At 50.1% G+C, this 24922-nt stretch overlaps 4 protein-coding genes across 4 annotated transcripts; 3 read left to right on the top strand and 1 right to left on the bottom strand.

Moving 5' to 3' along the window:
• The first annotated feature begins 185 nt into the window (after positions 1-185).
• Positions 186-11150, top strand: HOXA3 (homeobox A3). Its single transcript, XM_053955780.1, has 3 exons — positions 186-250; positions 7486-8074; positions 9527-11150. Exons 2-3 carry the CDS (start codon positions 7603-7605, stop codon positions 10294-10296), a joined length of 1242 nt encoding a protein of 413 aa, XP_053811755.1. The 5' UTR covers positions 186-250; positions 7486-7602; the 3' UTR covers positions 10297-11150.
• Positions 11151-15631: 4481 nt separating this feature from the next.
• HOXA2 (homeobox A2) lies at positions 15632-17866 on the top strand. Its single transcript, XM_053955792.1, has 2 exons — positions 15632-16013; positions 16688-17866. Exons 1-2 carry the CDS (start codon positions 15632-15634, stop codon positions 17440-17442), a joined length of 1137 nt encoding a protein of 378 aa, XP_053811767.1. The 3' UTR covers positions 17443-17866.
• A 1219-nt stretch (positions 17867-19085) lies between these two features.
• LOC128784259 (translation initiation factor IF-2-like) lies at positions 19086-22097 on the bottom strand. The gene is made up of 4 exons (XM_053935724.1): positions 21767-22097; positions 20819-21234; positions 20543-20688; positions 19086-19242 (listed from the first exon to the last, which is right to left on the bottom strand). Exons 1-4 carry the CDS (start codon positions 22095-22097, stop codon positions 19104-19106), a joined length of 1032 nt encoding a protein of 343 aa, XP_053791699.1. The 3' UTR covers positions 19086-19103.
• Positions 22098-22192: 95 nt separating this feature from the next.
• Positions 22193-24667, top strand: HOXA1 (homeobox A1). The gene is made up of 2 exons (XM_053945056.1): positions 22193-22811; positions 23240-24667. Exons 1-2 carry the CDS (start codon positions 22193-22195, stop codon positions 23593-23595), a joined length of 975 nt encoding a protein of 324 aa, XP_053801031.1. The 3' UTR covers positions 23596-24667.
• The last annotated feature ends 255 nt before the right edge of the window (positions 24668-24922 follow it).

The following is a 24922-nucleotide window of genomic DNA, read 5'->3' as shown; positions in this document are numbered from 1 at the left end:
GAGCACATAATACAGCGCATTATTGTGGCATTTGGAGTGGAGACCCGGTCTGGCTCCGTCTGCGATTACGCTTTTCCAGTTTCTGTTCTGAGCAAGCACTGCTTTCTATTATTTTTTTTTTTCTCCTGCCCCCATCACCGTCCCCACAAGAGCTGGCCATTTCGCTGACAGCTTTCGTTCCTTATGGAAAGGTTATTGTCGAGCCGAGAGGACGAAATGCTTCGTTAGAAAGGATGGATTTTATTTTAAGGTATTTCCGTTGATTGTTCATTTATGTGGTGAGTTATTGCTGTTCGAGGCAAAGGTCAGTAGCAGAGGCTGGAGTGAGTGCGTGTGTGTGCGTGCGGGTGTGTGTGTGCACCCGGAGCCAGGCTGCTTCCCCCTTTGTTTCAATTTGCTGTGGTAAATATTCAACTCTACCCTTGCAGCGAGCAGAGCAGGCAGAGTTTGCTTCTTTATTTATTTTTCTCCATAGAGATCCCACACTGCTGTTGATGGCCAGCTGCCTCCGCTACAGCCCCTCGATTGCCATTTTACCATTATTTATGACCGGCTGGAGATACGAAGCCTCTTTTATTGTCGTGTTTGAATAGTTCTCCCCTTAATTTTATTCTATTATTTTATTTGCGTGTTTGTGTGTTTATTTATTTATGTATTTGGGCAAGTCGGAGAAAACGATGTGGGGGGTGTGTGATGCTCCTCTGTCGGGGTCGTGCTCGAGTGTGCGGCGGCGGTTGTTGTTTTATGGGTGTTTGTTCGGCCGCTGCCGCTCCGTAAATCGATGACTGTGCGATCGTGCTGCCATTTTATTTATGATGCTTTAGTGGTACTTTGTTTATTGTGCGAAGAGCGCTGCATGAGTGCTCAGCTCTATGGCAAAGCTTCCCCTTCCCAAATGAGCCAAGGCGCTCCTCTTTATTTCTCCGCGGTGAGAAGAAGCTGAACCAAGCCACAGCTTCTAACAGTAAATCAGCCTCGAAAATGTGGGGGTTTATTCTGCCTCTCTGAATGGGTGTCTGGAAAGAGAAAATTAAAAGGAGAGGAGTGGAAAGTATCTTCTGGGAGAACATATACTAGCTCTAAATTAATATCCGTGCCGTCGCTTACATAAATATAGATATATCCATATACATAAATACGTAAGTATTTGTGTATACTTACCAATGTGAATGCATAGATATAAATGCACTTTAAATGACAAAAATGAAAGATTACTTAGCTATCCAAAGAGGGCAAAATGCTAAATGAAACCCTGTTTCCCTGGTCTGCCTCGGCTTTGGGAAAGGCTGGAGCTCTGGGACTCGCTTTCCTCCAGTTTGTTCCATGCCTCTTGCTTATTCCTGTTTTGCCGTTTTGTGTCCAGTTACGCACTGTTTGTAATTGATCGTCTTCTAAGGGGTTAGAAAGAGAGGGAGAGAGGGAGAAAAGTGAACGATGATAAAAACTCCGCTGAGAGCACCAGAAAAAAAGAGGTTATTTCCACTCGGAGCTATTCGCGGCCATTCTGCGGAGACCTTCAGGGTGATGTTTGGGATGGTCTTACCTTTCCCTGCTCCTTAAAGCGGCTCTTGAAGCAGAACTGACCCAAGTAAATTTTATTTCCCCTTCTCGCCACACTGAAGCACGATGTCTCTCTCTTCAGCAATGGAAGAAGAGCTCTTTTGCTCCAATCTGTGTGTCTAAAACCCAACATTAGTGTTGCCGTATTTTGAAATGGGCCAGAATGTGCCTCGAAAATAAAATCCAAGCTTTAATTGCAGCTAAATTACTTGGCAACCTTTCCTCTGATTTATGACCCAGTTTGGATGCATATTGACCCAGTTAAAACACTCATAAATAATACAGTCTAGAGTAAAAGAAAGCAAGAAGAGTTCTGGAGGAAAGGGGGATTTCAGTGAGTTGTGTAAATAACTTCAGTCTGTTGAGCAAATAGCAAAGAATGCGTTGCGACTCTAGTGTTAGAATATAAACAACAATTTAGATTGACCATGGCTTGCTTCGATTGTCCACTCCTTCTCTAATTCAGCTGATACCCCCTTCTAACTCTCTAACGACTTGGACAGGCACCGCTTCCAGGACTGGCCCCCTTCTCCCTCAACTCCCTGCCTTGCTATTTCATCTCTAAGAGATCCCCCAGAAGCAGCCCTGAATTATGGTGCTGCCTGCTTCCATTTCGGGGCATCCAAGGACAAGGCGCTTTACAGGCATTATTTTATTCGGAAAATAGTAATTCGGGGGAAGGGGGGGGGGGGAGGGGAGGGAGTGCCACAGAGTGGGACTCTTCGGGGAGAAAAGGCAGGTCATTTCTGACTCAGAAATCAGCCCCAAACACTGCCCGTCCCTCCCCGAGCTAAGCCCTATCTCTCTCCGTGGAATGGAGCAGAAAGAAAATATTCGGCCTCTGGGAGGGAAAGACAGATAAAAGCAGCGGGGATCTGTGCGTTGGGACACTTATCCCGACATCATAGGAGACATAAAAAAAAAATAATCATCTTCTCATGTTTAAAATTACCTCTTTGGGGAGAGGAGGGGCATGGGGAAATGGGACTAATTGGAGAAATCTCGCAAAATACTCTTTGCAGGCAGTAAGATGAATGGAAGAAACACTTCCATATTCCTATGAACCACTTCGATTCTCACGATTGAAGTCCTTACATATCCTTTCATTAAAAAAAAAAAAAAACCTCCCCCCGCTTCCCGTTCCCCGTTCTTAAATACAGACATTTAGTCAGAAAATCCTGCTGGAGATGACTCCCAAGTTGAAACGCGCTCTTAGGAAAAACTCGCCCGGCTTTCGGCGGGGCCCCCCAAACCAGTAGGCTTCCCGGTGTCCGCAGGTTTCGGCAGTCCCCATCTTTTCTCTCCCCGTCCAAATCCTCCTCGCCAGTCCGGGGGACTCCGTCGGGGCGCAGCGCTGCCTCTCAGTATTTGGCCGGGCAAGTGGGCGAATGGAAGATCAGCAGTTTCAGAAGAAAGTGTGGGGTTGATTATTGACTAAAAAGACTTTTTTTTTTTTTTCTCTTCCAAAGCAACATTCACAGGATTGTTTGAAGCAAAACGCATACGAAGGATTTTTGCCTCTTCTCTCCTCCTACGCTGGCCGCTTCCCCTTTCATGTGGTGCCTTCGCACTTATGCCATAAGGAGCAAGTGTTTTCTGTTTTAGTGCTCTGTTTACAGCTTTGGTGCACGAAGTCATAAATCTTGCATAGCCATAAATGACAAAAACCATTGGTATGCGTAAGAGGCCACCCCAGCCTTATAGTGCTTTTTATTTCTCGCTTCCCCCTCGCTTTGTTTGTGTTTAAAGATGACGCTGGTTTCTCTCGTGCTTAAAGGGACTAGTTATATTTATAACGCCTTACTTAACGAAGTAACGTCAAGTTTACACCCAGATTTTATTCGCAGGCTCCGCTTAATGCACGGAGCCCAGAGCCCCGTTACCGTCTGCCAGACGGGCAGGATCTGCAACTTTGTTTAAATTCTTGTTTGCACGGTCGCTGCCGTGTTTCTGTTGCAGAAAACTGGGGGGACACGACTACCCCCAAACTCCGTGGCGCTGAGGAAAGAGGCCAGCGCCTTCCTCAGCTGCGCCGCGGAAAGAAGGCGAAGGCGAGCTGTGAGGCGCCGGGCCACAGCGTCCACGCGAGGCTCCCACCCACGCATCCCCACGGGGTGCTGCGGGCACCCCGACCCGTCTGTGCAGCACATGTGCGTGCGTGAGCGCCTCTGTGCCCGTCCCGGGCGCTGGGGATATTTGAGGGAGCCAGGGGGGTGTCTGTGTGTACATCTGTGTGTGTGTGCGCTCACGCATGCATGAGTTAATAATTAGTAACTCTAATGATTTCCAGCGTGGCTCTGAAAGCATTGCCCAGAGCGGGGATCCTGGTGGGCTTCGGTTGGCTCTCCGGACCCAGCCCCGGCTCTCCGGGCTTTGCTCCCCTCCCCGGTATTCAGCCGGGGCTGTGCGGGGCTCTCGGCCGTGGCGAGCGGCAGAGGGGCTATTCTGCAGCTGCCCCCCAAGCCCACCGGTAAGAGGGACAAACTCAAACCCCCACAGCAGCACCCTGGAGGCTGGTGAGAGCGACCCTTTGTGAGCGCCGTTTGTCTTCATTAGCATAATTTTCCTGGACTTCGGTGACGCCCGGGTGCGGGGGGGCCGCACTCCTTCACTGCCGTGCTCCTGCGCTCCCTCCCCAGCCCCCACCCTGCCCCATGCTTCCCCAGGCGGCCGCTTTTCTTTCTTCCTTCCTTTTTTTTTTTTATATTTTCCTATTTTCCCCGCTCCAACTCCCCCCCCCCCCCGCCTTCCCTCTTTCTCCTTCCCTTCCCAGAGCAGCCCTGGGAAACATCCCGTCCTCCGTGCCCCGCACAGGGGGAGCACGGTACGCCGAGGACCGGCTCGGGGTAGGGCGCGCAGCTTGAAGCGTCAGGGGAGCGGGGTAGGAGGGTGTGCGGAGCAATCGACCCCATCCCGTGCGGGGCAGGACTCGCCCCTCTCGGTCGGGGGGTGCCGGGTGCAGATGAGCTGAGCCGGTGCCCATCCCGCGGCCACAGGGATCGAATTGGGGCAGACAGCTCTCTGGGTTGTGTCGCCTCCGAAAAAAAAAAAAAAAAAAAAAAAAAAAAGAGGGAGAGAGAGAGAGAGCATGCTGGCTTCCGCCTCAGTCGTCAGAAGTTAAGGTAAGCAGGCCACAAATACGCTGCTATCAGTCGTGAATGGCGGAGTTTATGTCCCAGTGATTTATGACCGTAGACTTAAATGTCGGTTCAAGAAGAGTTCACAAGCTGGGGCTTCCTTCCAGGCAGTGACTGATACCCTTACACTTCGTGTTCAGGCAGCTCTCTCTCCTCTCTTCCCCCCACCCCCCACCTTCCCTCAACTTTGTCTTTATCTTTCAGGAAATCTTTCAGGGGGGCTGCCTGGTTTTTCGTCCTAGAGTCAGAGTTTGGGGCTCGGTTGGGAGGTACAGGGTAAAGATCTGGTGCGCTTGGGAAGGGGGGGAAGTGCAGGGAAGAAGAGGGTAGGAGAGAGCTGAAGTGAGAAGTGGGGAAAACCAGGCGGACTTGCCCCCCCAGGCAATTTTCATCTGCTGTTTCTGGGCTGTCTGGGTGGAGGGAGAGAAGTTGGTAAAGTGCAGAGCCGTGTATTGCTCAAACCGAGACGGAGACGATCAAACAGGCTTTGGAAAGATTGGGGGTCCATTTGTGTTTGCAAGACCCGCCTTTTTGTCTTCGAAGGGGAGAGGAGAGCTCTTCCCATCCCAGGCACTGGCTGGGGTGGTAAATCCACCTCCTCTCCCCTTTCCCGTTAGGATGCTGCAAGGATCGTTGTCGCTCGTAATCTCGCCATTCCCACTTTCTCCTGGAATGACCGGGAGCTCCTCAGGTTACCCCCGCTTCTCTGTAACTTTGTAGGAAGTGATTAACTTGGCGAACCCAAACTCGGGATCTGATTTTTTTTTTTTTTTTTTTTTACTTGCTGGCAGTCGGCCGAAGCTCCAATAATATTTTGCCTTCCAAGTAAAGTTGCCTATTGTCTGCAGGCCGGCAGCTACGGGAGCAGCGCACCCCTCATCCTCGCTCCGCACTGCCCATCCTGCCAGCACCACAAAACTTCGCAGCGGCCGAAGGAAGGTGAAATATTTGGTGTCGCGGTCATGAAAGGCGGGTGCCTTTGTGAAATCGCTGCTGGCTGATTGTTTCCTCCTTCTCCTATAGTCTCTCTTTCAAAGGAATTGAGAAAAATCACACCAGGCCTCGATATCACAGGCAAGGAGAGGCGAGGAGCTGGAAATTGTGTATGCGCCTCAGATCTCCATTGGCTTATTAGCTTAATAGCATCCAAAGAGCTTGATTAGTGCAATAAGAGGGTAACCGCCCTGCCGTAGGTGTGTTACCTTCACTTTGTTACGATCTAACAAAGGGAATACTGTTTTCTAAGAACTTGTATAACTTGAAAGGCGTAGAATGAGCTCGTTTGGTGCTTGTGTTGTGTAAGGCTTTTCGCCCCTAAGCATTTGTCCTCGTTAGATGTTTTGGGGGGGGGGGGGGGGAAATATCCAGCTGCTTAAGTACAGGGAAAGTGGTAAAAGGAAAGAGGCCCTTCTGATCTGAAAAGACGTGGTTATCTGCTAGCAAGGGGTTAGGGGGACAGTGAGAAACACACTTCAGTGTCTGAGAACAATGTGAGAACCTCCTAGTTATGCACAGGTCTCCTCTCTCATTAATACGGGCGATTCTTTAATTGGTTATTTTCAGGCAGGTGACGAGTAGACTTTAATTTGGACGGGCGGGGAGGAATCCCAGAAACAAAGGAGTATAGGTGACCAAAAAAAAAAAAAAGGGGGGGGGGGAAGGGATTTGCTTGGGCAGGAGAAGCATTCTCTGAGTTTGTGTCCACCCTCTCCCCAGCCAAGTGACCCTCATACATCAAATTACATAGCAGTTTCCAAGACAGAACCTATTATCGCTAAGTTGGAAGGAAAGTTCAAGCCGTGGTCATGGAGATGAACGCTGGTTTTTCAGGTTTCTGGTGTGTTTTTTTCCCCCAATCCATCATGTTTTAACAGGTAGGATCTGGCTGATTCCACGAAAAGTTAGTGTCTTGAAAATAACTGCTGAAAAAAACAAACCAACGACCGCCCCTGCTGGCCTCTCTAGAGGGGCTTGGAGAGGCGCCGGGCGCAGTTGAGGCCGGACCCACTCGCGAGTGGGAGGCAGGCTCGAGGGCTCCGTGGAACGGCCCAAGCCGCGCTCCAGGACCGAGAGGGAGCGCTGCGGGCGGCGGGCGGGGCTCGCCCGGGCAGAAACCACTGCTGCCAGGGTGCGTGACCTGGGCGGCTCGGGGTGGTGTGCGGGCACGGAGGGGAGAAGGTGCTGGCTTCGTTTATTTTCCTATCGAGCATTTAATAGACAAGCCAAAATCCATCACTTGGGGTCGGGGTGTTTAAATATCCCTGCCTAGGAAACCTTTCCATCCTGCTCCTGCCCCCTGCTACACGTAGACAGGAACCATCTCATATATTTCTTTGAAGTTGTATGAAGAGCCGTAACCAAGAGAGAAAGGTTAAAAATAAAACGACGCTGGTTAAAGGAGAGGGTTTGATCTTAGAGTTGGGCTGAAGTAATAGCCCAGCCCCTTTGCATTACTGATTCCTCGATCACCCTTATCTCAGAGACCGGTATTAAAACAGCCTCTTGGTGATAAACGATCAACCCACTTGCTCTGTTCCTTAAGAAGAAAGAAATAATAATAAAAAAAACAAACCAGAAAGCCTCTATCCCGGTGCAGCAAAGCACATATTTGTAGCTGCCAGTAAATCCAGGCAGCTTTTATATCGAAATGCTCCACGCCTGAGGCCAAGTCATGCTGCTAAATATTGCTGACCACTTTTTCTTTTATGGCTTTCATGTCACTTAGCTATTGAAAGTAAGATGGATTTGTACCATTTCTTCACCCTGCTCTGCTCTCCCCACACCCCAGGTCTGCCCGGAGAGGCCATTGGAGGAAGAGCGCCACGTGACAGAGGGGTGCCAATGTTATTCTCCAAGGGTGTCAAGACCCTGTCAGTTTGCGAAATAAATATTGGGAAACAACGAAATGCAAAAAGCGACCTACTACGACAGCTCTGCAATCTATGGTGCCTACCCCTACCAAGGAGCAAATGGTTTCACTTATAATGCGAGTCAGCAGCAATATCCTCCATCTTCATCACTTGTGGAAACTGAGTACCACCGCCCCGCGTGCTCCCTCCAGTCCCCTGGCAGCTCTGTGTCCCACCACAAGGCCAATGACATCAGTGAGAGTTGCATGAGGACCCTCCCCAGTCAGACTCTCCAGCCCCCCAGCCTCGCTGACCCACAGGCTCCACCGCAGCCGCCTCCAGCCCAGCAGGCACAACCTCCACCTCCGACCTCCACTTCACCATCTCAAAATGCCAGCAGCAACCCTGCCCCGGCCAACTCCACCAAGAGCCCAGCTCTTAACTCACCCACCGTGTCCAAACAGATATTTCCATGGATGAAAGAGTCTCGGCAAAACACAAAGCAGAAAAACAGCAGTTCCAGTTCAGGTATGAAACATGCTTCCCCTTTCCCTCGGTATTCCTGGGCTGACTATGTATCCGGTGGGGAGGAGGGCTGTCTTACCCACCTTCACTTCAGGGAGGGGAGGGTGGGGGCTTTTTCACCCTCTGAGTTGACCCCATGAAACTTTTGGAAAGGTCTTGCCATCACTCAGCTTATTCACTGAGGGGAGCGCAGTGAAAAAAACACCCCATACAAAACTTTCCCAGCCTTGCAGAATGGATCTGAACTGACTGTGCTTCCTAGTGGCAGAACCACTTGTGCCCTCCAGCATCTATCACATTTCTTAGGTAATCCTCCCTTCAGTAAATCATGTCAGTGTGGAGCAGCCCAGGCCTTAAGCCAGAGGCTTGTCCCAAGTACTTTGTTGGCATGGTGCTGTTAGATTAATAAGACAGTGACCTATCTCTGCTGAAGTGTAACGGGAATAAAATAGCTCATAATCATGTGCAGGCAGGATCAATGCCCTGCATGCAGTCAGAACCTCTTCCTAGTTTAATAAGCTGATTGGCAAAGTTACAAGCCTGGTAAACAAAAATCATTCAGGAGTGCTATAAACTTCAGCCCATAAAACATTATTTGAGGGATGGAAGTGTATATCAACACTTTTATTACTCAAGGAAACCCAAACTGATAACACCAGCGCTAGCTCCAAAGCCCAGAAGTCAGGCTTATTCTGATTTCTTCCTCTTTTTTGCTTAAATGTGCCTTGTAAATAGAGTTCAAAACTTTAGCAAATGTTTTGCCTGTCTGCTTTTTAAAGCTGTGGTAACTGCTGTTTTCAACCTTCCACATAATGTATTTATTTTATTAAAAAGCAGCAAGATTTAGATATATCTCAATGCCTATATGCAAGCCTAGTTACTGTTTGTTCTTCTTTGTATATATTATACTTCCCAACCACTACCATATATTTATGCTATATATCAGACATGATAAAAAAATCCACTATACTGACAATTGTATATTTATATGTAAAAATTTTGTATTGTAGATATCTACCTTTCAGGTATTTGTAGCTGATGTATATATATATATAAATATACATATATATATATGGAGAACAGCTATCTCTTGAAGACTCTGATCCCACTATGTCAGCAGAGCCACAGGTTCAGTTTTAGCATTTCTAAACCTCACTGTGTTTCCCTGAACCTTCCTTGCTCCTCTTTACCAAGCTCGAAATACGTTGGATGCTGTCATTCTTAGGGGTAGCAAGTGTAGTCACACAGTGACACTAATGAGGTGAAGGAACTCTTTTGAGGTTTGGAGCTTGGTGCAACTGAGCTCATTCCTTGGGGGAGTACTCGTTGCACGCATGGGCATCCATCTTGCCTTTGGGAGCTGAAGTCTCCACGTGCTGGTGTTGTTGGCCATTTTCTCATGTTGCCGTGTATAGGTTTGCCATGCTGATTGTGTTCTTTGTATGATTTACATAGGTGAGAGTTGTGCTGGTGATAAAAGCCCTCCAGGGCAAGCCTCCTCTAAGCGAGCCCGTACAGCTTACACAAGTGCCCAGCTGGTAGAACTGGAAAAGGAGTTCCACTTCAATAGGTACCTTTGCAGGCCAAGAAGGGTAGAAATGGCTAATTTGCTCAATCTCACAGAAAGACAGATCAAAATCTGGTTTCAAAACCGCAGAATGAAATACAAAAAGGATCAAAAGGGAAAGGGTATGATGACCTCTTCAGGAGGACAGTCCCCAAGCAGAAGCCCTGTCCCTCCAGCTGCTGGGGGATATCTAAACTCTATGCATTCTTTAGTAAACAGTGTCCCCTACGAGCCCCAGTCGCCTCCACCATTTAACAAGCCTCATCAAAACACCTATGGCATCCCTGCATCGTATACTGCTCCTCTTAATAATTGCCCACCTCCTCAAAAGAGATACACGGGGACAGCAGCTGTGACACCTGAATATGATACTCATCCTCTTCAAGGCAACGGTTATGGGAATCCACATATACAGGGAAGCCCCGTCTATGTAGGGGGCAACTACGTGGAGACCATGACCAATTCTGGGCCTTCCATCTTTGGTCTAACTCATCTCCCTCATCCTCCCTCTGCCAACATGGACTACAGCGGGGCTGGGCCAATGGCCAACAATCACCACCATGGACCTTGTGATCCACATCCAACGTACACAGACCTTACTGCTCACCATCCTTCTCAGGGAAGAATTCAGGAAGCGCCCAAACTCACTCATCTGTAAGAGACGGGAGTCACTAAGAGGAACAGCAAGCCCCCAAGTTTTGGAAAGTACTCATCCCTTCCCTTCTCTCTCCTCCCCCCAACATGTGCCCTCCCCTTCCCTTCTCGTTTCTTTTGTTCGTTTTGGTTTGTTTTGTTTCCTTTCGTAAAAGCGTTTTCTAGTTTATGTGACGTAGCAATATTTGTTGCTTGAATTGCTCTATAGTTTCACTAGTGGATATTTATCTTCTTGAACTGTAGCCTTGTGTCTCACTTTGGGAGTATGCAGAGGCTTTATACTTTACCTTCTACACTTTTATCAAAACAGGGTATATGAACAAATTTTCTATAAAAGGAATTCTTAAATGTGAATTTGTTCGTACATGATTGATCCCACGGGGAAGCAATTTTTTTTATTGCACTTCTTTTAAATAGCAAGAAAGACATCAAAAGCGCTTGGACAGGGACTTCCTGGACAATTATTGATACGTGTAAGTCTTTCAATGTGTGTATGCTGGTGAACATTCAGATTTATTTATATTTTTTTTTCGCAAACATTGAATAATCTAAGTGTTTAAAATTTTATTTATCCCCATTTGTTCATATTTATATATATATATAAAATCTGTACCCTGAATATTCAGGAGGCCATATATTAGATGGCATATCGGCACGTGTTAGAAATATCATTTGAAAGGAAACTATTAACTCCTTTTATTGAAAATAGTGATAATAATGATGATGACGATGCAATAAAATCTGGGAAAAAAGATCACGGTTTGAATATTTTATGTTTGTAACATCCAGCTAGGCAAAAAGTGTGTGAAGCTGAAAAGGCTAGATTTGTTTTGAAAGTTTTACATTCCTTGCTGCTCACGTCCTGGAAAAAAAAAATAAAGTTTTTATTCTGAATAATAAAGAGTTAAGAACATGTTCTTCGCAACGCAGGGGAATGGAGAGCCCTTCATGACGTGGGGAGCTAGGAAACTCGTCTGTAAACTTACACGAGGGTCTGCTCACCCGAAGGGCCCCGCGATGCCTTTTCAGCATTTCATAGGCAGGGAGAAAGATTTTCCTTTTCCCTTCTCTCTCTCTCTCTCTCTCTTTCTCTCTCTCTCTCTCTTTTTTTTTTTTTTTCCTTTCTTCCAGCAGGGTTTCAGGGCCCGCGGCCGCCGCCTCCTCCCGCACCCGCTGCGCGGTGCCCGGCGGGCGCGGATCGCCCCCTCTCCGCGGGGTCCAGTGGGGGATCGGCCGCTGAGCAGCGCCGGGAAGACAGCCGGGGGTGTGGGTGTGGGTGTACAAGCGTGTGTGGGAAGCACAGGCACCGGTGCTCAGGATAAAGCCCCGCGTGAATGCGGACGCGGAGGGGCCTCCATGTCGCTGGACTGAGCCGGGCGGTGAAGGCTGCGGAGCCCCGCCAGCACTGGGGAGCAGGGTGGGAGAGCAGGGTCTGGCCGAACCGCGAATGCGCTGGGTGTGTGCATCCTTCCATTCGCTAACCCCGCCGTTTTCCCCTTTTCCTTTAAGAAGTGGATTTTACCGTTTCCTTTCTCTATTTTTTTCCTCGAATTTTAAAAAATATTTTATTGAGGCTGATTTCATTTTTGCTGAGCCGCCTTTCCTCTCACGACAGCTTGAAGGTGTGGGGGAGGGGAGCGTTGTGTTCCGTTTCTTCCCGCGGGCGGGTGTGGATGTGTGTGCCGGTGTGTGTTTTTGTCGGGGGAGGGGGACGCTGCAGAAGGGCGACGGTCCCGGCCCCAAACGGGCACCCGGAGGGGTCCCCGTACCTAATCGGCTCGAGGTAAAATGGAGATTTAAGCAAGCTTGTGCTTAAATCTGATTTTTCTTCCTTTCAGGCGAAATGTCCGTAATTTTTAGATTGAAACTTGAAAGATAAATCAAAACGGACCCTAATAGACTAGGTAAAATATACCCCTGCACGTTTATAAAGACATATTCCTATGCTGTGTAGATAATAACGCACGCTGTTCACCATCTGTATCTTTTAGAGCACAGAAAAAAAATGTCGCCATTTTGGTCTCATGCTGAAATATTATTAATCTTTGGGCTTTACCTTGTTCCCAGAACCATTCTTGCCTGATGCTGAAACATTGTCATGCATCCGTGAATCTATATAGAGCTTTTCTGCATAAATAGATAAAGCTTGCCCAGTCAAAGAAAAGGATAGCAAATAGATTTATACCGTGCTGTTTATTGTATATATAGACATGTAACCGTGGAAGGAAAGGTTATGCAGGCTAATATTTTTCACTGAAACCTGATTATTACCCAATACAGACCAGCGACTGATTATTACTTTTGTAGGCGAAGGAAGCATTTTTGCAACATTACAAGACAATGCTCGTTTCAAAGGAGCGCCCGTATAAAATTCTAGCCCCCCCCCCCCCCCCAGCTCTCGGATCAGTTAGGTTAGATACAACAAAAGGTAACGGTACAGTCACAATACTTACTGCGTGGTTCCTTTAGCACCACGAATTGCATTTAGGAAAATGTTCAAATAGAAGGAAGTTGGCGTTTCACTTCCCTCCCACCCCGAAGAAAGAAAAATACAGGCGATTTCCCCCCCTTCTTTCCATAAACCATATTCAATCCTCTCTTCAGAGACTGTAGGTTGCAAATAAGAATTTGTAATTTTGCATTTAAGATTCGTCCGATTAAAAGATGCCCCTGGAAGCAGAAGTAATTGTTTCTCCCAAGAATTTCGCGTCCTCTCTGCAAAGGTTTTGTTCCAGGTGGTTTTTGTATTAGACTGACCACAAGAAACAAATGTGCAGAATAGAGACACCCACACAGGTTTTACTCACAAAGCCTGGTTAAAGTCCAGACCTCTCTCTTTATTATTTGTCATCCTGCTCTTAATCCAAATATTTTCCAAAGGGAAAAAAAAAATCAGAGAAAATAAAAGAAAACGTAGTCATAAAGGAGCAAAATAAAACTGGACTTTTCCCACAAGTAGCCCAGTCCTCTGCCAGCATATTTTAAAAACAGCTTTTTTCCTTGTTTACTTGCGTTTCTTGCTCTGCCTCTTTTCACGGCCACATTTGATCTTGGAAAGAGCAAGAAGCTTTAAATGTGTTCTTAAGGGCCAGTAGCTGTCAAACCTTTTGGCGGCCAAGATTGATCGCGGGCAGACACCACCAGAGCTTTGTTTGGACTAAAAGCAAGAAAATTAAACCCCTTGCATTTTCCAACAGCATCGATATTTGTAAGGCATCCCTTTTGAGGGATTAAATGACAAGTCTCGTTCTATATTTTATTTAAACAAGCAACCACCAAAAAGCCCATTTAAAGCCTCTCGGCCCCTCCCCTCCCCCTCTCTCCAATGCCTTCGCAGATATGCTATATCTTGTGGATGCATTAACTTAAAACTGATTTTTAAAATGCACTTCGTGCAGACTGGACGCAGACTGATCCACTGAGTGCTTTGGGTCTTGTTTTCTGTTTCCCCTCCCTCCCCCCCCTTTTTATTTTTTTTTTATTTTTTTTTTTTTTAATATAATAACGAAGACGGTTGCCGACCCCTGTTTGGCAACTCCGAAAATAAAGCGAGACGGCACCTCATCCCGCTGGCGATGGTTTCTGGCTCCTGGAGGACGCGGAGAGCGGCTCGGAAGCGCCTTCCCCCGGCCCCCGGCGCACCCCACCCCGTCGTGCACCCCGGGCTCCGCGGGCAAGCAAGCCCCGTCCGGGCTGTCTAGGGCGGCTGTGACCATAGGATTCATCGGGTTGGTGATTGTGGCCATCATTGTCATCACACTCCCTGTCGCCTCAGTATGGCTGGAAAATTATGCCAAAAGCATCCAAATTCGGGACTTGCCTCGACCTGGCAGGGGTGACTGGAGGAGGTGGCGGCAAGAACCAAGCATCGGAGGCGAGTGCCGTCTCTCAAGTCAGAACCCCGCAGCATTTTCGCTCTGTCTGGCCCTTGAAAACAAACCCGCTACCAGCCCATATATTTCCTGGTAATCGAAAATACTCACCAGACCCAGCCTACTACGGTTATTAAGCAAATTATGCCAGCAGACGGGAGTATCGTTTGCAAGCTAAGGCACGGGATATATACTTTTTTTTAAGAGGCAACAGCCAGACGCGTTTGCAGCCTCGCGATTTGGCTCGCCCAGAGAGGTTCTCCTAGGGTTATGTGTTACGGTCCAATCCCGGGACGCCAACTGGAGAGGGAAGTCATGAAGCGCCAGGGCTGCTGCCTATGTGACTCTTCCCCTCGAAGTAGGGTTGCTGAGGAATATCCTGATAAACAATGGCTCAGCACCGGCGACCGATTGTTCTTCATACTGTACACCCGATAGCCACCAAAAAAAGAAGACACAAAAAAACCCCCCCAAAAAACCCAAACAAAAACAACAACAACAACAACAAAACAAAAAAAACCAAAATACAAACAACAACAAAACAACAAAAGAGGAAAAGAGGACAAAAGAAAAAAGAAAAAATCAAACAAGAACACAAAGCCAAACAAACAAACAAACAAACAAACAAAAAATACAAAGGAGCCCATTAAGGCTGAGTCGGGAAGGAGAAACTAGTTTTGGAGAAAGTGCTATTCCTAGGAAAAATCAAGACCCTCTGCTTCAGACTCCTGCCTGGGTGCAACTTCTTATGCGGGGGCCTGACGGTGTCAAAACTTTGAAGATTAATGGATTACTTTGTTAATGACTCAAGGCGTCAGACTGAGGTGCTTAAATGATTTGTGAGGTGCAAAGCGTTTTCCTGACAGTCCGAAACAATGAGAGAAGAGTGTGCGGGTGGATGCGAGGAAGGCAGCAGGCTGCAGGACGAGCAGCCACACACACACACACACACACACACACACACACACACACACTCTCTCTCTCTCTCTCTCTCGCAGCCTCTCTCACAAACATATCCACGCACACGCACCCTCCTCCCCATCCCCGATCATTTCAGATTAGGACGCCAAGGGGATAGATACTCGAGATATCATTTCCCCTTTTAAAAAAAAAGTGTAAATAAAGCCTTTCTGGCCCCCAATGAGGCGTTCCTTCCCGACTTTTTTGGATCAATCAAACAGACAGTGGCTTCTTTTGATTAAAGCCCAAATTGTCATTGGGCAGAGGCAATCATGTGACAGCCAATTCGGTCCAATTTCAACCTTGTCTCCATGAATTCAATAGTTTAATAGTAGCACGGTCCCCATACGGCTGTAATCAGTGAATTAGAAAAAAAACACCCCACCAGCGATCTTCTATGCTATATTTTTTTTCTCCTCTCTCTCCTTTTTCCTGGGCCTTCCCCTCCCCCCGAGGCCCCTGAATCCGAGGGAACTTTTTCTCCGCGGGGGCTGCCAGTTGAAGGCCATGAATTTCGCATTTGAGCGAGAGATCGGTTTTATCAATAGCCAGCCATCGCTTGCTGAGTGCCTGACATCTTTTCCCCCTGTCGGTGATACATTTCAAAGTTCATCAATCAAGAACTCGACGCTTTCACACTCGACACTGATTCCTCCTCCTTTCGAGCAGACCATCCCCAGCCTGAACCCCGGCAGCCACCCTCGCCACAGCGGCGGCGGTCGCCCCAAGGCGAGCCCCCGCGGCCGCAGCGGCAGTCCGGGCCCCGCCGGCGCCCCGCCGCCCCCGGAGTACCCCTGGATGAAAGAGAAAAAGGCGTCCAAGCGATCCGCGCTGCCGCCCGCTTCGGCCTCCGCCTCAGCCGCTGGACCTGCCTGCCTCAGCCACAAAGGTCAGTCCAAAGACGTGCCGCCAGCCCTGCCGGGCCGCTATTTTGGCTCCCCGCATCCCCCCGGCTTCGCGGGGGGACGAGGCGGAGGGCGGGCGGGCGGGAAGGACCGAGCTGGCGGGGCTCGATGGAAACCCAAACTTTCCCCAAACTTGCCTAATGCGGGATGATTTATTTGAGTTGGAGCTGACCTCTCTTGTCTCGCCGTCCTAGAGTTAGGATATTTGACAGTAATGAAGAGTGATAGATTGCTCCCGCTCAGCTAAGCAGCTGATGCATTAATTATAAATTGCGGTATGGCTAATATAAAGTTTGCTCTGGTGTGGGGAGGTTGGGGAGCTGGAGGCAGCGATTTGGCGGAGGTGGCCGAGGGACACGCAGCACCGGACGCTCAGCAGTGCAACACAATGGGTTTACTGCATCCAAAGGCGGCCATTTTGTTGCAGTTGCTATTTTATGCTATATGGACATATAGATATAGACACATACATGCAGAGAGAGCACTCCCCCCACCCCCCCGGGATGCGATGAGCTGGGGTGCTGAAATTCAATCCGTGCATTAATCTGTTTTGTATGTGTGTCCGTGTGCCTTTGCTTTCGCTGTTCGGGCGGTGATGCTTTGGGGTGCGTGTGGTGGTGGTGTTTTTCTTTTTTTTGTTTTCTTTCTTTTTTAACAGACCCCCTTGAAATCCCCGATAGCGGTAGCGGTGGATCTAGGCGCCTGAGGACAGCTTACACCAACACCCAGCTTTTGGAGCTAGAGAAAGAATTTCATTTCAACAAGTATCTCTGTAGACCAAGGAGGGTTGAGATTGCAGCCTTGCTGGATCTGACTGAGAGACAAGTCAAAGTCTGGTTCCAGAATAGGAGGATGAAGCACAAGAGACAGACCCAGTGCAAGGAGAATCAAAACAGCGAGGGGAAATTTAAGAACCTAGAGGACCCCGAAAAAGCAGTGGACGAGGAAGAAGAGGAGGAGGAGGAGAAATCCCTCTTCGAGCAAGCCCTCAGCAACGTCTCCGGCGCTCTCCTGGAGCGGGAAGGCTACGCTTTCCAGCAGAATGCCCTCTCCCAGCAGCAGGCGCAGAATGCGCACAATGGCGAATCCCAAACTTTCCCCGTTTCGCCTTTAACGAGCAATGAGAAAAATCTGAAACATTTTCAGCATCAGTCACCCACTGTTCAAAACTGCCTCTCAACAATGGCCCAGAACTGTGCAGCTGGCCTGAACAATGACAGTCCTGAGGCCCTAGATGTTCCTTCTTTACAGGACTTTAACGTTTTTTCCACAGATTCCTGCCTACAGCTTTCAGATGCAGTTTCCCCCAGTTTGCCAGGATCTCTGGACAGTCCTGTAGATATCTCTGCTGACAGTTTTGACTTTTTTACAGACACACTCACCACAATTGACTTGCAGCATCTGAATTACTAAGAAATTAAAGAAGTCCTCTCCAAGGGTCCTGCTTTCTCCTCCTTATTTTTTCTAAATTTTTTCCCCAGTGAATTAATTTTATGTTTCCCTTCCCTTTCCCTCTTCACTATTTTCTGTTTGTTCCTTCCCTCTGATATGCCATTTTGCCGTTCCTTATGAAGTTTTAGTTGTGTTCAGTTTTAACCTAGCCACATTCTAGGTCCTTCTATGAAAGCAATATATGAGGTCTGTGAGAAAGTGATCATATAGGAATGTATCTTCACTTTCTTTTTATTTTTGTATTACACTAGGATGCGTTGTCATAAATATTTTTGGTAGAATAAATTCTTGTTTGCTACAAGGAACTTTCTCTTTTTTCTTTCTCTTTCTCCTCTCTTTTTCTCTGCTTTCAAGATGGATAACATGACGGGTATCTCTCCCCATCCCTTCCACTATTAATTTACTAATAATAAAAATCCAACGTTCTGACAACGAGCTCTTCCCTTTTGGCAATTTTATTAGAGAGAAAAAAAAATCGTTCATTTTCTTTATTTTAAGGATTCTCATAAGGGAAGGAAAAAAAAACTAAAGAAATTAAAACCGTTCACAGATTTGATGGAGATTTGTTCCTTTTAATGTATAAATATGGCATCTTATCTCTGTGAGGATACAAAGCTTGGAAATCCTGAGCTGTAACAAAAGCATGAACGAGGACTTTCTCTGCCACAGGCAGAACATAAGAGAGACTCAGTAGGATAAGCGTCTCCTGCAGAAACCAGCCTGTTACATGAATGAAAGGAAAGATGCTTTTAATTTTTTTTTAAATTAATCCTGATTTTCTAGAAAGTAGTGCTTAGCAGCCAGCAAGATATTTCAGAAAACGTATCTTTAAAAATATCAGAGCTCACAAAGAATGTGGTTGGTTACTTTTCACGTGCTGAGTAATCCAAGAAATCAGCCCTAGGAGGAGAGGAAATAGAGAAGTTAGTGCCTGTGAAATCAAAAGGGTGGCAGAAACGCAGGGGGAAGAAAAAAATATTTAGGGAGGAACCGGCCTCTCCACTCCATCCTTCTCGGGCAGACCCGAAGATATTTTTCTGTGTAAGCCTTCTCTAGAGGTGAGAGACTGAAAACGAAAAGGGGAAACTCTGACTTTAAAGTTACAATTTTCTCGGGCTCACTGCTCTTCTACTGGAGGCAGTTAGACGGGCTTTCAGAAATCTCCACCAAAATGCCTGCCACCCGGTGTTACCGAACCCCAAAGCGGAGGGTGAGCCCCGTCCTTCGGGCTAAAACAGAGCAACAGATGCCAGCGGGGCTCTGCCGCTCCGGGGCCAGGGGATCCCGGGCGGGGACGTTCGCGGCTCCTTGCGTGCGTGTGAGTGCGAGTGGGGCTTGGGTGGGGGGTTGTGAACGGGGCTCTGCTGTCCGTCCATGCGAGCAGTGTTGTCTCCCAGCCCTGTAACACGTTGTGGAGCTGGGATGCGTGGGTTATAGCTGGAAGGGCTGAACGCAATTCTTCCTAAAGTCATAAATCAAACTCTTTCTATGAATGAGAATGTCATCAAAGAGATCAATTGCAGGAACACATTCACAAATAAAAATCCTCTTACGTATTTGCCGAGGCTGGGGATCCCCGTCTAAAACCATTAAGTGAGAAGGCGTTTAGTCATAATTCACTTTTATTGCTCTTTTAAAACAACAGCTTGGCTGGGCTGCGGGCGCGGTGAAACCTCGGCCTCAGTTCTCCTCCTTCCCTCTGTTCCAGCCATGTCCCTGCGGAAAGCGAGCAGCCTCACCGGCATTTTCACTCCTCTGCCACTGGGTTAAATTGGACAGCAACGTTCATGTAAGGGTTGGGGTTTCTTTTGTACCCAGATTTCCGGATGCTGACTACACTTAAAGAAAACCAAAGTAAAACTAACTAAAAAAAAAAACAAAAAACAAAAAACCAAAAAACAAACAAACAAAAATCCAAACAAAACCCAGAGACGTAAAAAAAAAAAAAATAAATAAAAAAAGGAAAAAGGTAAAGGAAACGTTCTACAAGGTTTAAACTTCTCACAAACTCAATTTAAATAAATGGGGGAATTCGGCAAGCAGGAGCCGCCTCCGAGGCTCTGGGTGAACTCTGGGGCCACAGCGGGGGCACACTCCCACGGAAAAGCCTAAACAGCCGGGATCGCCCCCTCAGCCTCAGTTCCATGGCAGGAAACGCGGAGCGAAGCCGCGGAGGGGCCGAGATGGCCTGAAGGGAAGGGGCAGTAACTCCCCCTCGCCTGGCCGCGGAGGAGGGGGGGTGTGGTGTGTGTTCCTCCTCTGCTCCGTCCCTTCTCATGATGTTGCCCCCATGCTTAGTGCGGGCAGCAAAACCCGAGAGCCTCGCCAGAGAGACAATGCAACAAGAGACAATGGCACCAAAAAGGCAGAGAAAAAAGGATTTCAGGATGCTGGAGACTGTAAGAATAGTGATTGATCGGAATTTACGGGTAAAACGGATCTACTTGTAGTAAAATATTTTTTTCTTGGCTGAAGGAAAAAGCATTGAGAGGATGTCAGCCCTTTTATTAGTAAGCAGTCCTAATCACTGTCTTTTTTTTTCTCTGCTTTATGAAGTATTTATCACAACTGGTTTACAAGAATGAAATAAATGTGTTTACAGCTGCAACTATAACCAAAATTGGCGCAGTATAATATCATAAATGCCTCTAGAGTGTTGTTGCTCTTGTCCTCCACTCCGCCCCCCTGCAGTTTAAGAAACGGAACCTTTCCAGAGGGCCCTTAACCATCCCTGCCTCTGTAGTAAATCAGAACAAATAGACGTACTGAGGGCACCGGGATAGATGCGTGGTAGAGAGAGGCGCCCGTCGGTTTTGGCTGACAGTAGAGCGGCGGTGCAGATGCCGTCGGATAAGGGCTGACCTAATAGCAGTAGGAAGGAGAGCTTTGCACCTAGTGTTGTTGTGTTGTAGTTCGTGTGGGAGGGAGGAGCTTGAGGGTGTGTATGTGGGTGTGTGCGTGTGTATTCGTGAGCGGGAAGTGGTGGCGGGGTGGAAGAGCCTTTTGGATTTCAAAACAAGCAAGGATCGAGCGTGAGAACAGAGGGACGTAAGACTGGCACCTGCAGAAATAGAGGAGGTAGCCCCTCCTGGGGCTAGTGTCAGGGGATGTGACTTTCCATCCATCTTTCTCCGAGGCTGACGTTTCGCAGAACTTCTTTTGAAGACTTTTGGTCTCGTCCTTTCTGCCTGCAGACGGTTGGGTGCGCTGGGACAGACGAATGCCCGGCCTTTACCTCCCCTTTCCCTTTCCGCATACGTAAAACGCATATGAGGCCGTAACCTACATCTCACCGCCATCCCTCCTTCTCTGGCCACGCACCCATTTTTTGACCCACCTCCCCACGGTGTTGGGTGGAGTCGATGCTCAGAGCGGTTCCCGAGGGTCCTGGGGCCGCCTCTGCCACTGGCCATCTGCCATCTCTCCCTACCGCCGACCCCGGTGGTGGAGCGCAGGGACAAAGGGGCCGGGGCGGCGGGCTCTGCACCTCCCTCCGCTCCTCTGCCCCTGTCCCGGGTCGTCTTCTCGGACTGCGACCCGCGACACCCCAGACAGCCGTCCCCCCACCCTGTCCCAGGGCGGACGGGCGGCAGCGGCGCTGCGGGAGCACAGCAGATGGGCTGCGGAGTCCCCGGACCCCCGTCCAATCATTCGTCCTCCTGTCCCCGGCTCCTCCTTCCGTAAGCTGGCAAGGGTGAGCCCGGCGGAGGCGCGGGGGGAGCAGGGATGAGGGCCAGAGGGTGGCCGGTGAGCCTGGGAGAGCACAATGGCCGTCAGTCCCAAAAGCGCCTAATTTCCATGCTAATGTCCGCGGCCGCCTGGTGATGTGACTGGACAAGCCCCTTTAACTCTTGGCGTGGCGTCGCGTTGGGACTGCGGCGGGGCTGGACCAGCGAGACCCCTCGGCACCGGCACTGTTACCGTCTCCACCTCCACCCGCATCCCATCCACATCCGTATCCTCGGTCCCATGCCTATTCTGTACCTTATCCTTACCTTCATTCCTGTCCTTATCTCAATTCCCATCCCGGTAGAAGTCCCCAACCGCATCGACGGTCCCATTCTCATTCCCGTTCCAAGGGCTGATGCTCTCAGCACTGTCTGCGCCTCTCTCCGCCCCATCCCTCGCCCGTGCCGTGGATCCAATCGCCTCCCCTAGCCACCCCCCCTCCCCCCACCCCCGCCGCTGCCCTGGCCGGGGGTTGGTGGGCAGCAGAGGTGCCCGGTGCAAGCTTGACAGCGCCGACAGCAGGGTGATGCTGGGGCACACTGGCAGCAGCACTCACCCTGGAGGGGACGGCCGGTGGGCTCCGCGGGCCGGGCGCAGCCTCCAGGTCTCTCCTGCCTTCTTCTCTCAGCTGGCGGACGAGACCCAGGGGGCTGCCGCGGCGGGAGTGTGTGTGTACAGCCCTGCCCGGCCCGGCCCGCCCCCCACCCCCTGGGGGCCACGGCCACCGCCTCCCTGCCCCGCGGTGCCGCTCGGTCGGAGCGCTCGGCGTTTAAATGCCCCCGATGCGGCGCTGTATCAGCGACAGGAGCCGGGGAAGCCCCGCGGGCGCCGCAGCCATTGGCTGCCGTCCCCCACGTGCCTGCCCGCTGCCGGCGCCTTCGTGTCATTTTCCTGCCGGCCCCATGGAGGAAGTGGGAAAGTTGGCGCGGCCCCGCCGGACGCTGAAGACCCGGTGGCGGCGTGACAGAGGGACGCGGTGAGGATGAGCTCCTTCCTCGAGTACCCCGTCCTCGGCGGCGAGGCGGGGGGCTGCGCCGCCCGCGCCTACCACCCCGACCACGGGATTACAACTTTCCAGCCCTGCGCCGTCAGCGCCGGCAGCTGCAGCGGAGAGGACCGCTTCCTGGCGGGCCGCGGGGTGCCCATCAGCCCCCACCGCCACCATCATCACACCCCGGCCCAGCCCGCCGCCTACCAGCACCACGGCGGGCTGGGGGTGTCCTACGCGCACCCCGGCTGCGGCCCGACCTACAGCGCGCCGGGCTTCGGACCGGCGTACGGCCCCTACCCCCTGGGGCAGGACGCGGAGCTGGGCGGCGGCTTCCCTCCCTGTGCCCCCGCCGTGTACTCGGGGAGCATCTCCTCCTCTGCCGCTGCGCAGCACCCGCTCCCGCACCAGGGCTACGCGGGGGCCTCCGCTCAGTACGTGCCTCCCCCTTACGGGCAGGAGCAGCAGAGCCTGCCCCTGGGCACCTACAACCATGCCCTGTCTCCCCTCCACGCTGGCCACCGGGAAAACGCCCGCTCCCCCTCCACCGAGACCTCGCCGCCGGCGCAAACCTTCGACTGGATGAAAGTGAAAAGAAACCCACCCAAAACAGGTCAGTGGCCGGCGGGAGGGCCGGGGCGGGGGCCGCTCCTCTCTCTCTCCGCCGCGGGAGCGGGGAAAGAGGCGCAGTATCCCGCGGGGCTCTGGGCAGGTAGGTCGGCCCGCACCTCTGGGAGCAGTCGCGGCTGCCTGCCCGCGCAGCTGAAAGCCAGCGCCGCTTATTCCTCACTTATTCCTGACTCCCCCTTCTCCTCTTCTCCCGTGGTCATATTTCTAGTAATTCATAAACCACTTATCAAGTTTGCTCTGACACTAGAGGCTGACTCCGGTTTAGCACCTCGCACTCCATCACTCACTCTGCCGGGGTTTCCCTCTTATCCTAAGAAGTTCTTGCTCCCTATCGCTTAGCCGGTGTGGACATATTGATTACATCGCCTATAAATCATTTGCGCTCACTTACCGCTGCATGTCCCCTCACAGGCAAGGCTGGCGAGTACGGCTTCGTGGGGCAGCCCAACACCGTCAGAACTAACTTCACTACCAAGCAACTCACCGAGCTGGAGAAGGAGTTTCATTTCAACAAATACCTGACCAGGGCCAGGCGGGTGGAGATCGCCGCCTCTCTCCAGCTCAACGAGACGCAGGTGAAGATCTGGTTCCAGAACCGGCGGATGAAGCAAAAAAAACGGGAGAAAGAGGGGCTGCTGCCCATCTCCCCCACCACCCCCACGGGCTGCGAGGAGAAGGCGGAGGACTCGTCGGAGAAGTCCTGCTCCTCGCCCTGCAGCGCCTCGCCCGCCTCCTCCGCCTCGGACACGCTCGCTGCCTCTAACTGAGACCGGCTGCGCCCGACGGCCGCCCGGCGCGACGCGCCCGCCAGAGCGGCACGCGTCCGTCCGCCGCTGTTACGTCGGCCCCTCGGTCGGTCGGTCGGTATCCCCGAGAGGTCCCGGCGGGCTGCCGCTCCCTCCCCTGCTGCCTCCGCCGCTGTCCGGCCCCGGGGGTGCCGGCTCCGCCGGGTCCCGGCGCCTTGGTGCCAGGGGAATTTTCTTCCTGGCCCCCCCTTCCTTTTCTGTTAACGGTGGAGCTGTGTTGGCATCCGCATAAGGGTCTCCCTCCTCCACTGCAAGGACGCTCCACCGAGTTTCCTTGAGTGAAAGACAGGTTATTTAGGGTACATAACCTCACAAAGAGATGCACTATTGCAAGTGTTTACACGACTTTCATCCCCTTAATTTAATGTATTCTTTGTTCGTGTCAATGAGTTTGTTGCTTGTAAATACTTTGTCCGAGAGATTTATCTTTTTACAGATTTTTCTAGAATGATGTTTCGATTATCAGGTTAAGCAGGGTGAGTGCATTCGCCAAACTGGATCCATTTTTATATTGGTAAAGTAGACGACCGTATCAAGTAAACGTCTTAAGCTCAAGCAGATACCTCAAAAAAGTAGCGCTATTTCTTTAAATGTGACAAACAAGGCTTCAATTGCACTAGGTTTTTTAAACCTTGCCCAGTGTGCTTGCTCCCTCTCCTTTTCCCCCTGCCCCAAATGCTGTGTTGGATTATGTGCAGCTGAAGGGCACAACCATCCAAAAGACCTTGCCTCTTCCTATTTTCATATTAACCTTCCTTTAAACTCGATGTCTTTTCAAACTACTCGTGAATGTGACAAATGGCCAAATGAATGTATAATTTCTGTGGTTGGTGTCCAGACCTTTGCATGACGCACCGTGCTTTGCTGTACTGCGGGTACACTGAGTTCTATCAGTTGTCGTGTGTGAGCAAAATGTCCTCCTGATTTTTCTGTACAATCATGAAAGGCTCTGTGATTCCACCAGCAGTGGAATCCAGGGCAGGATTTACGGGTCCTTATAATGTCTGTAATAAATATATTCCACTTTCAGGTAGCCCTTGTCTGCCTACCTCTGTGTGACGTCAGCGCTGAGTCACAGGCTGGGCTCAGCGCTTTTGTTTCTCTTCTTTTCTTCTACTGGGGTCTTTCCAAAGGGGAAAGGGAGTAAGAGTCTCACAACCCCTCCTGTGTTGTTTTGTCAGAGTCAGAGCTCTGGCTGCTCAATCTGACTTCCTACACAAAACTTCCTCTCCTATGCTCATATAATATTATTTTTAGAAAATATAAGGCCTTTCTCTCCATTCTTTGT

The sequence above is a fragment of the Vidua chalybeata genome, chromosome 1 (genome assembly GCF_026979565.1).
Source record: "Vidua chalybeata isolate OUT-0048 chromosome 1, bVidCha1 merged haplotype, whole genome shotgun sequence".
Taxonomy (NCBI): Eukaryota; Metazoa; Chordata; class Aves; order Passeriformes; family Viduidae; genus Vidua; species Vidua chalybeata.
Note: the sequence above shows the minus strand (reverse complement) of the source record. Positions and strands in the feature narration are given on the sequence as shown.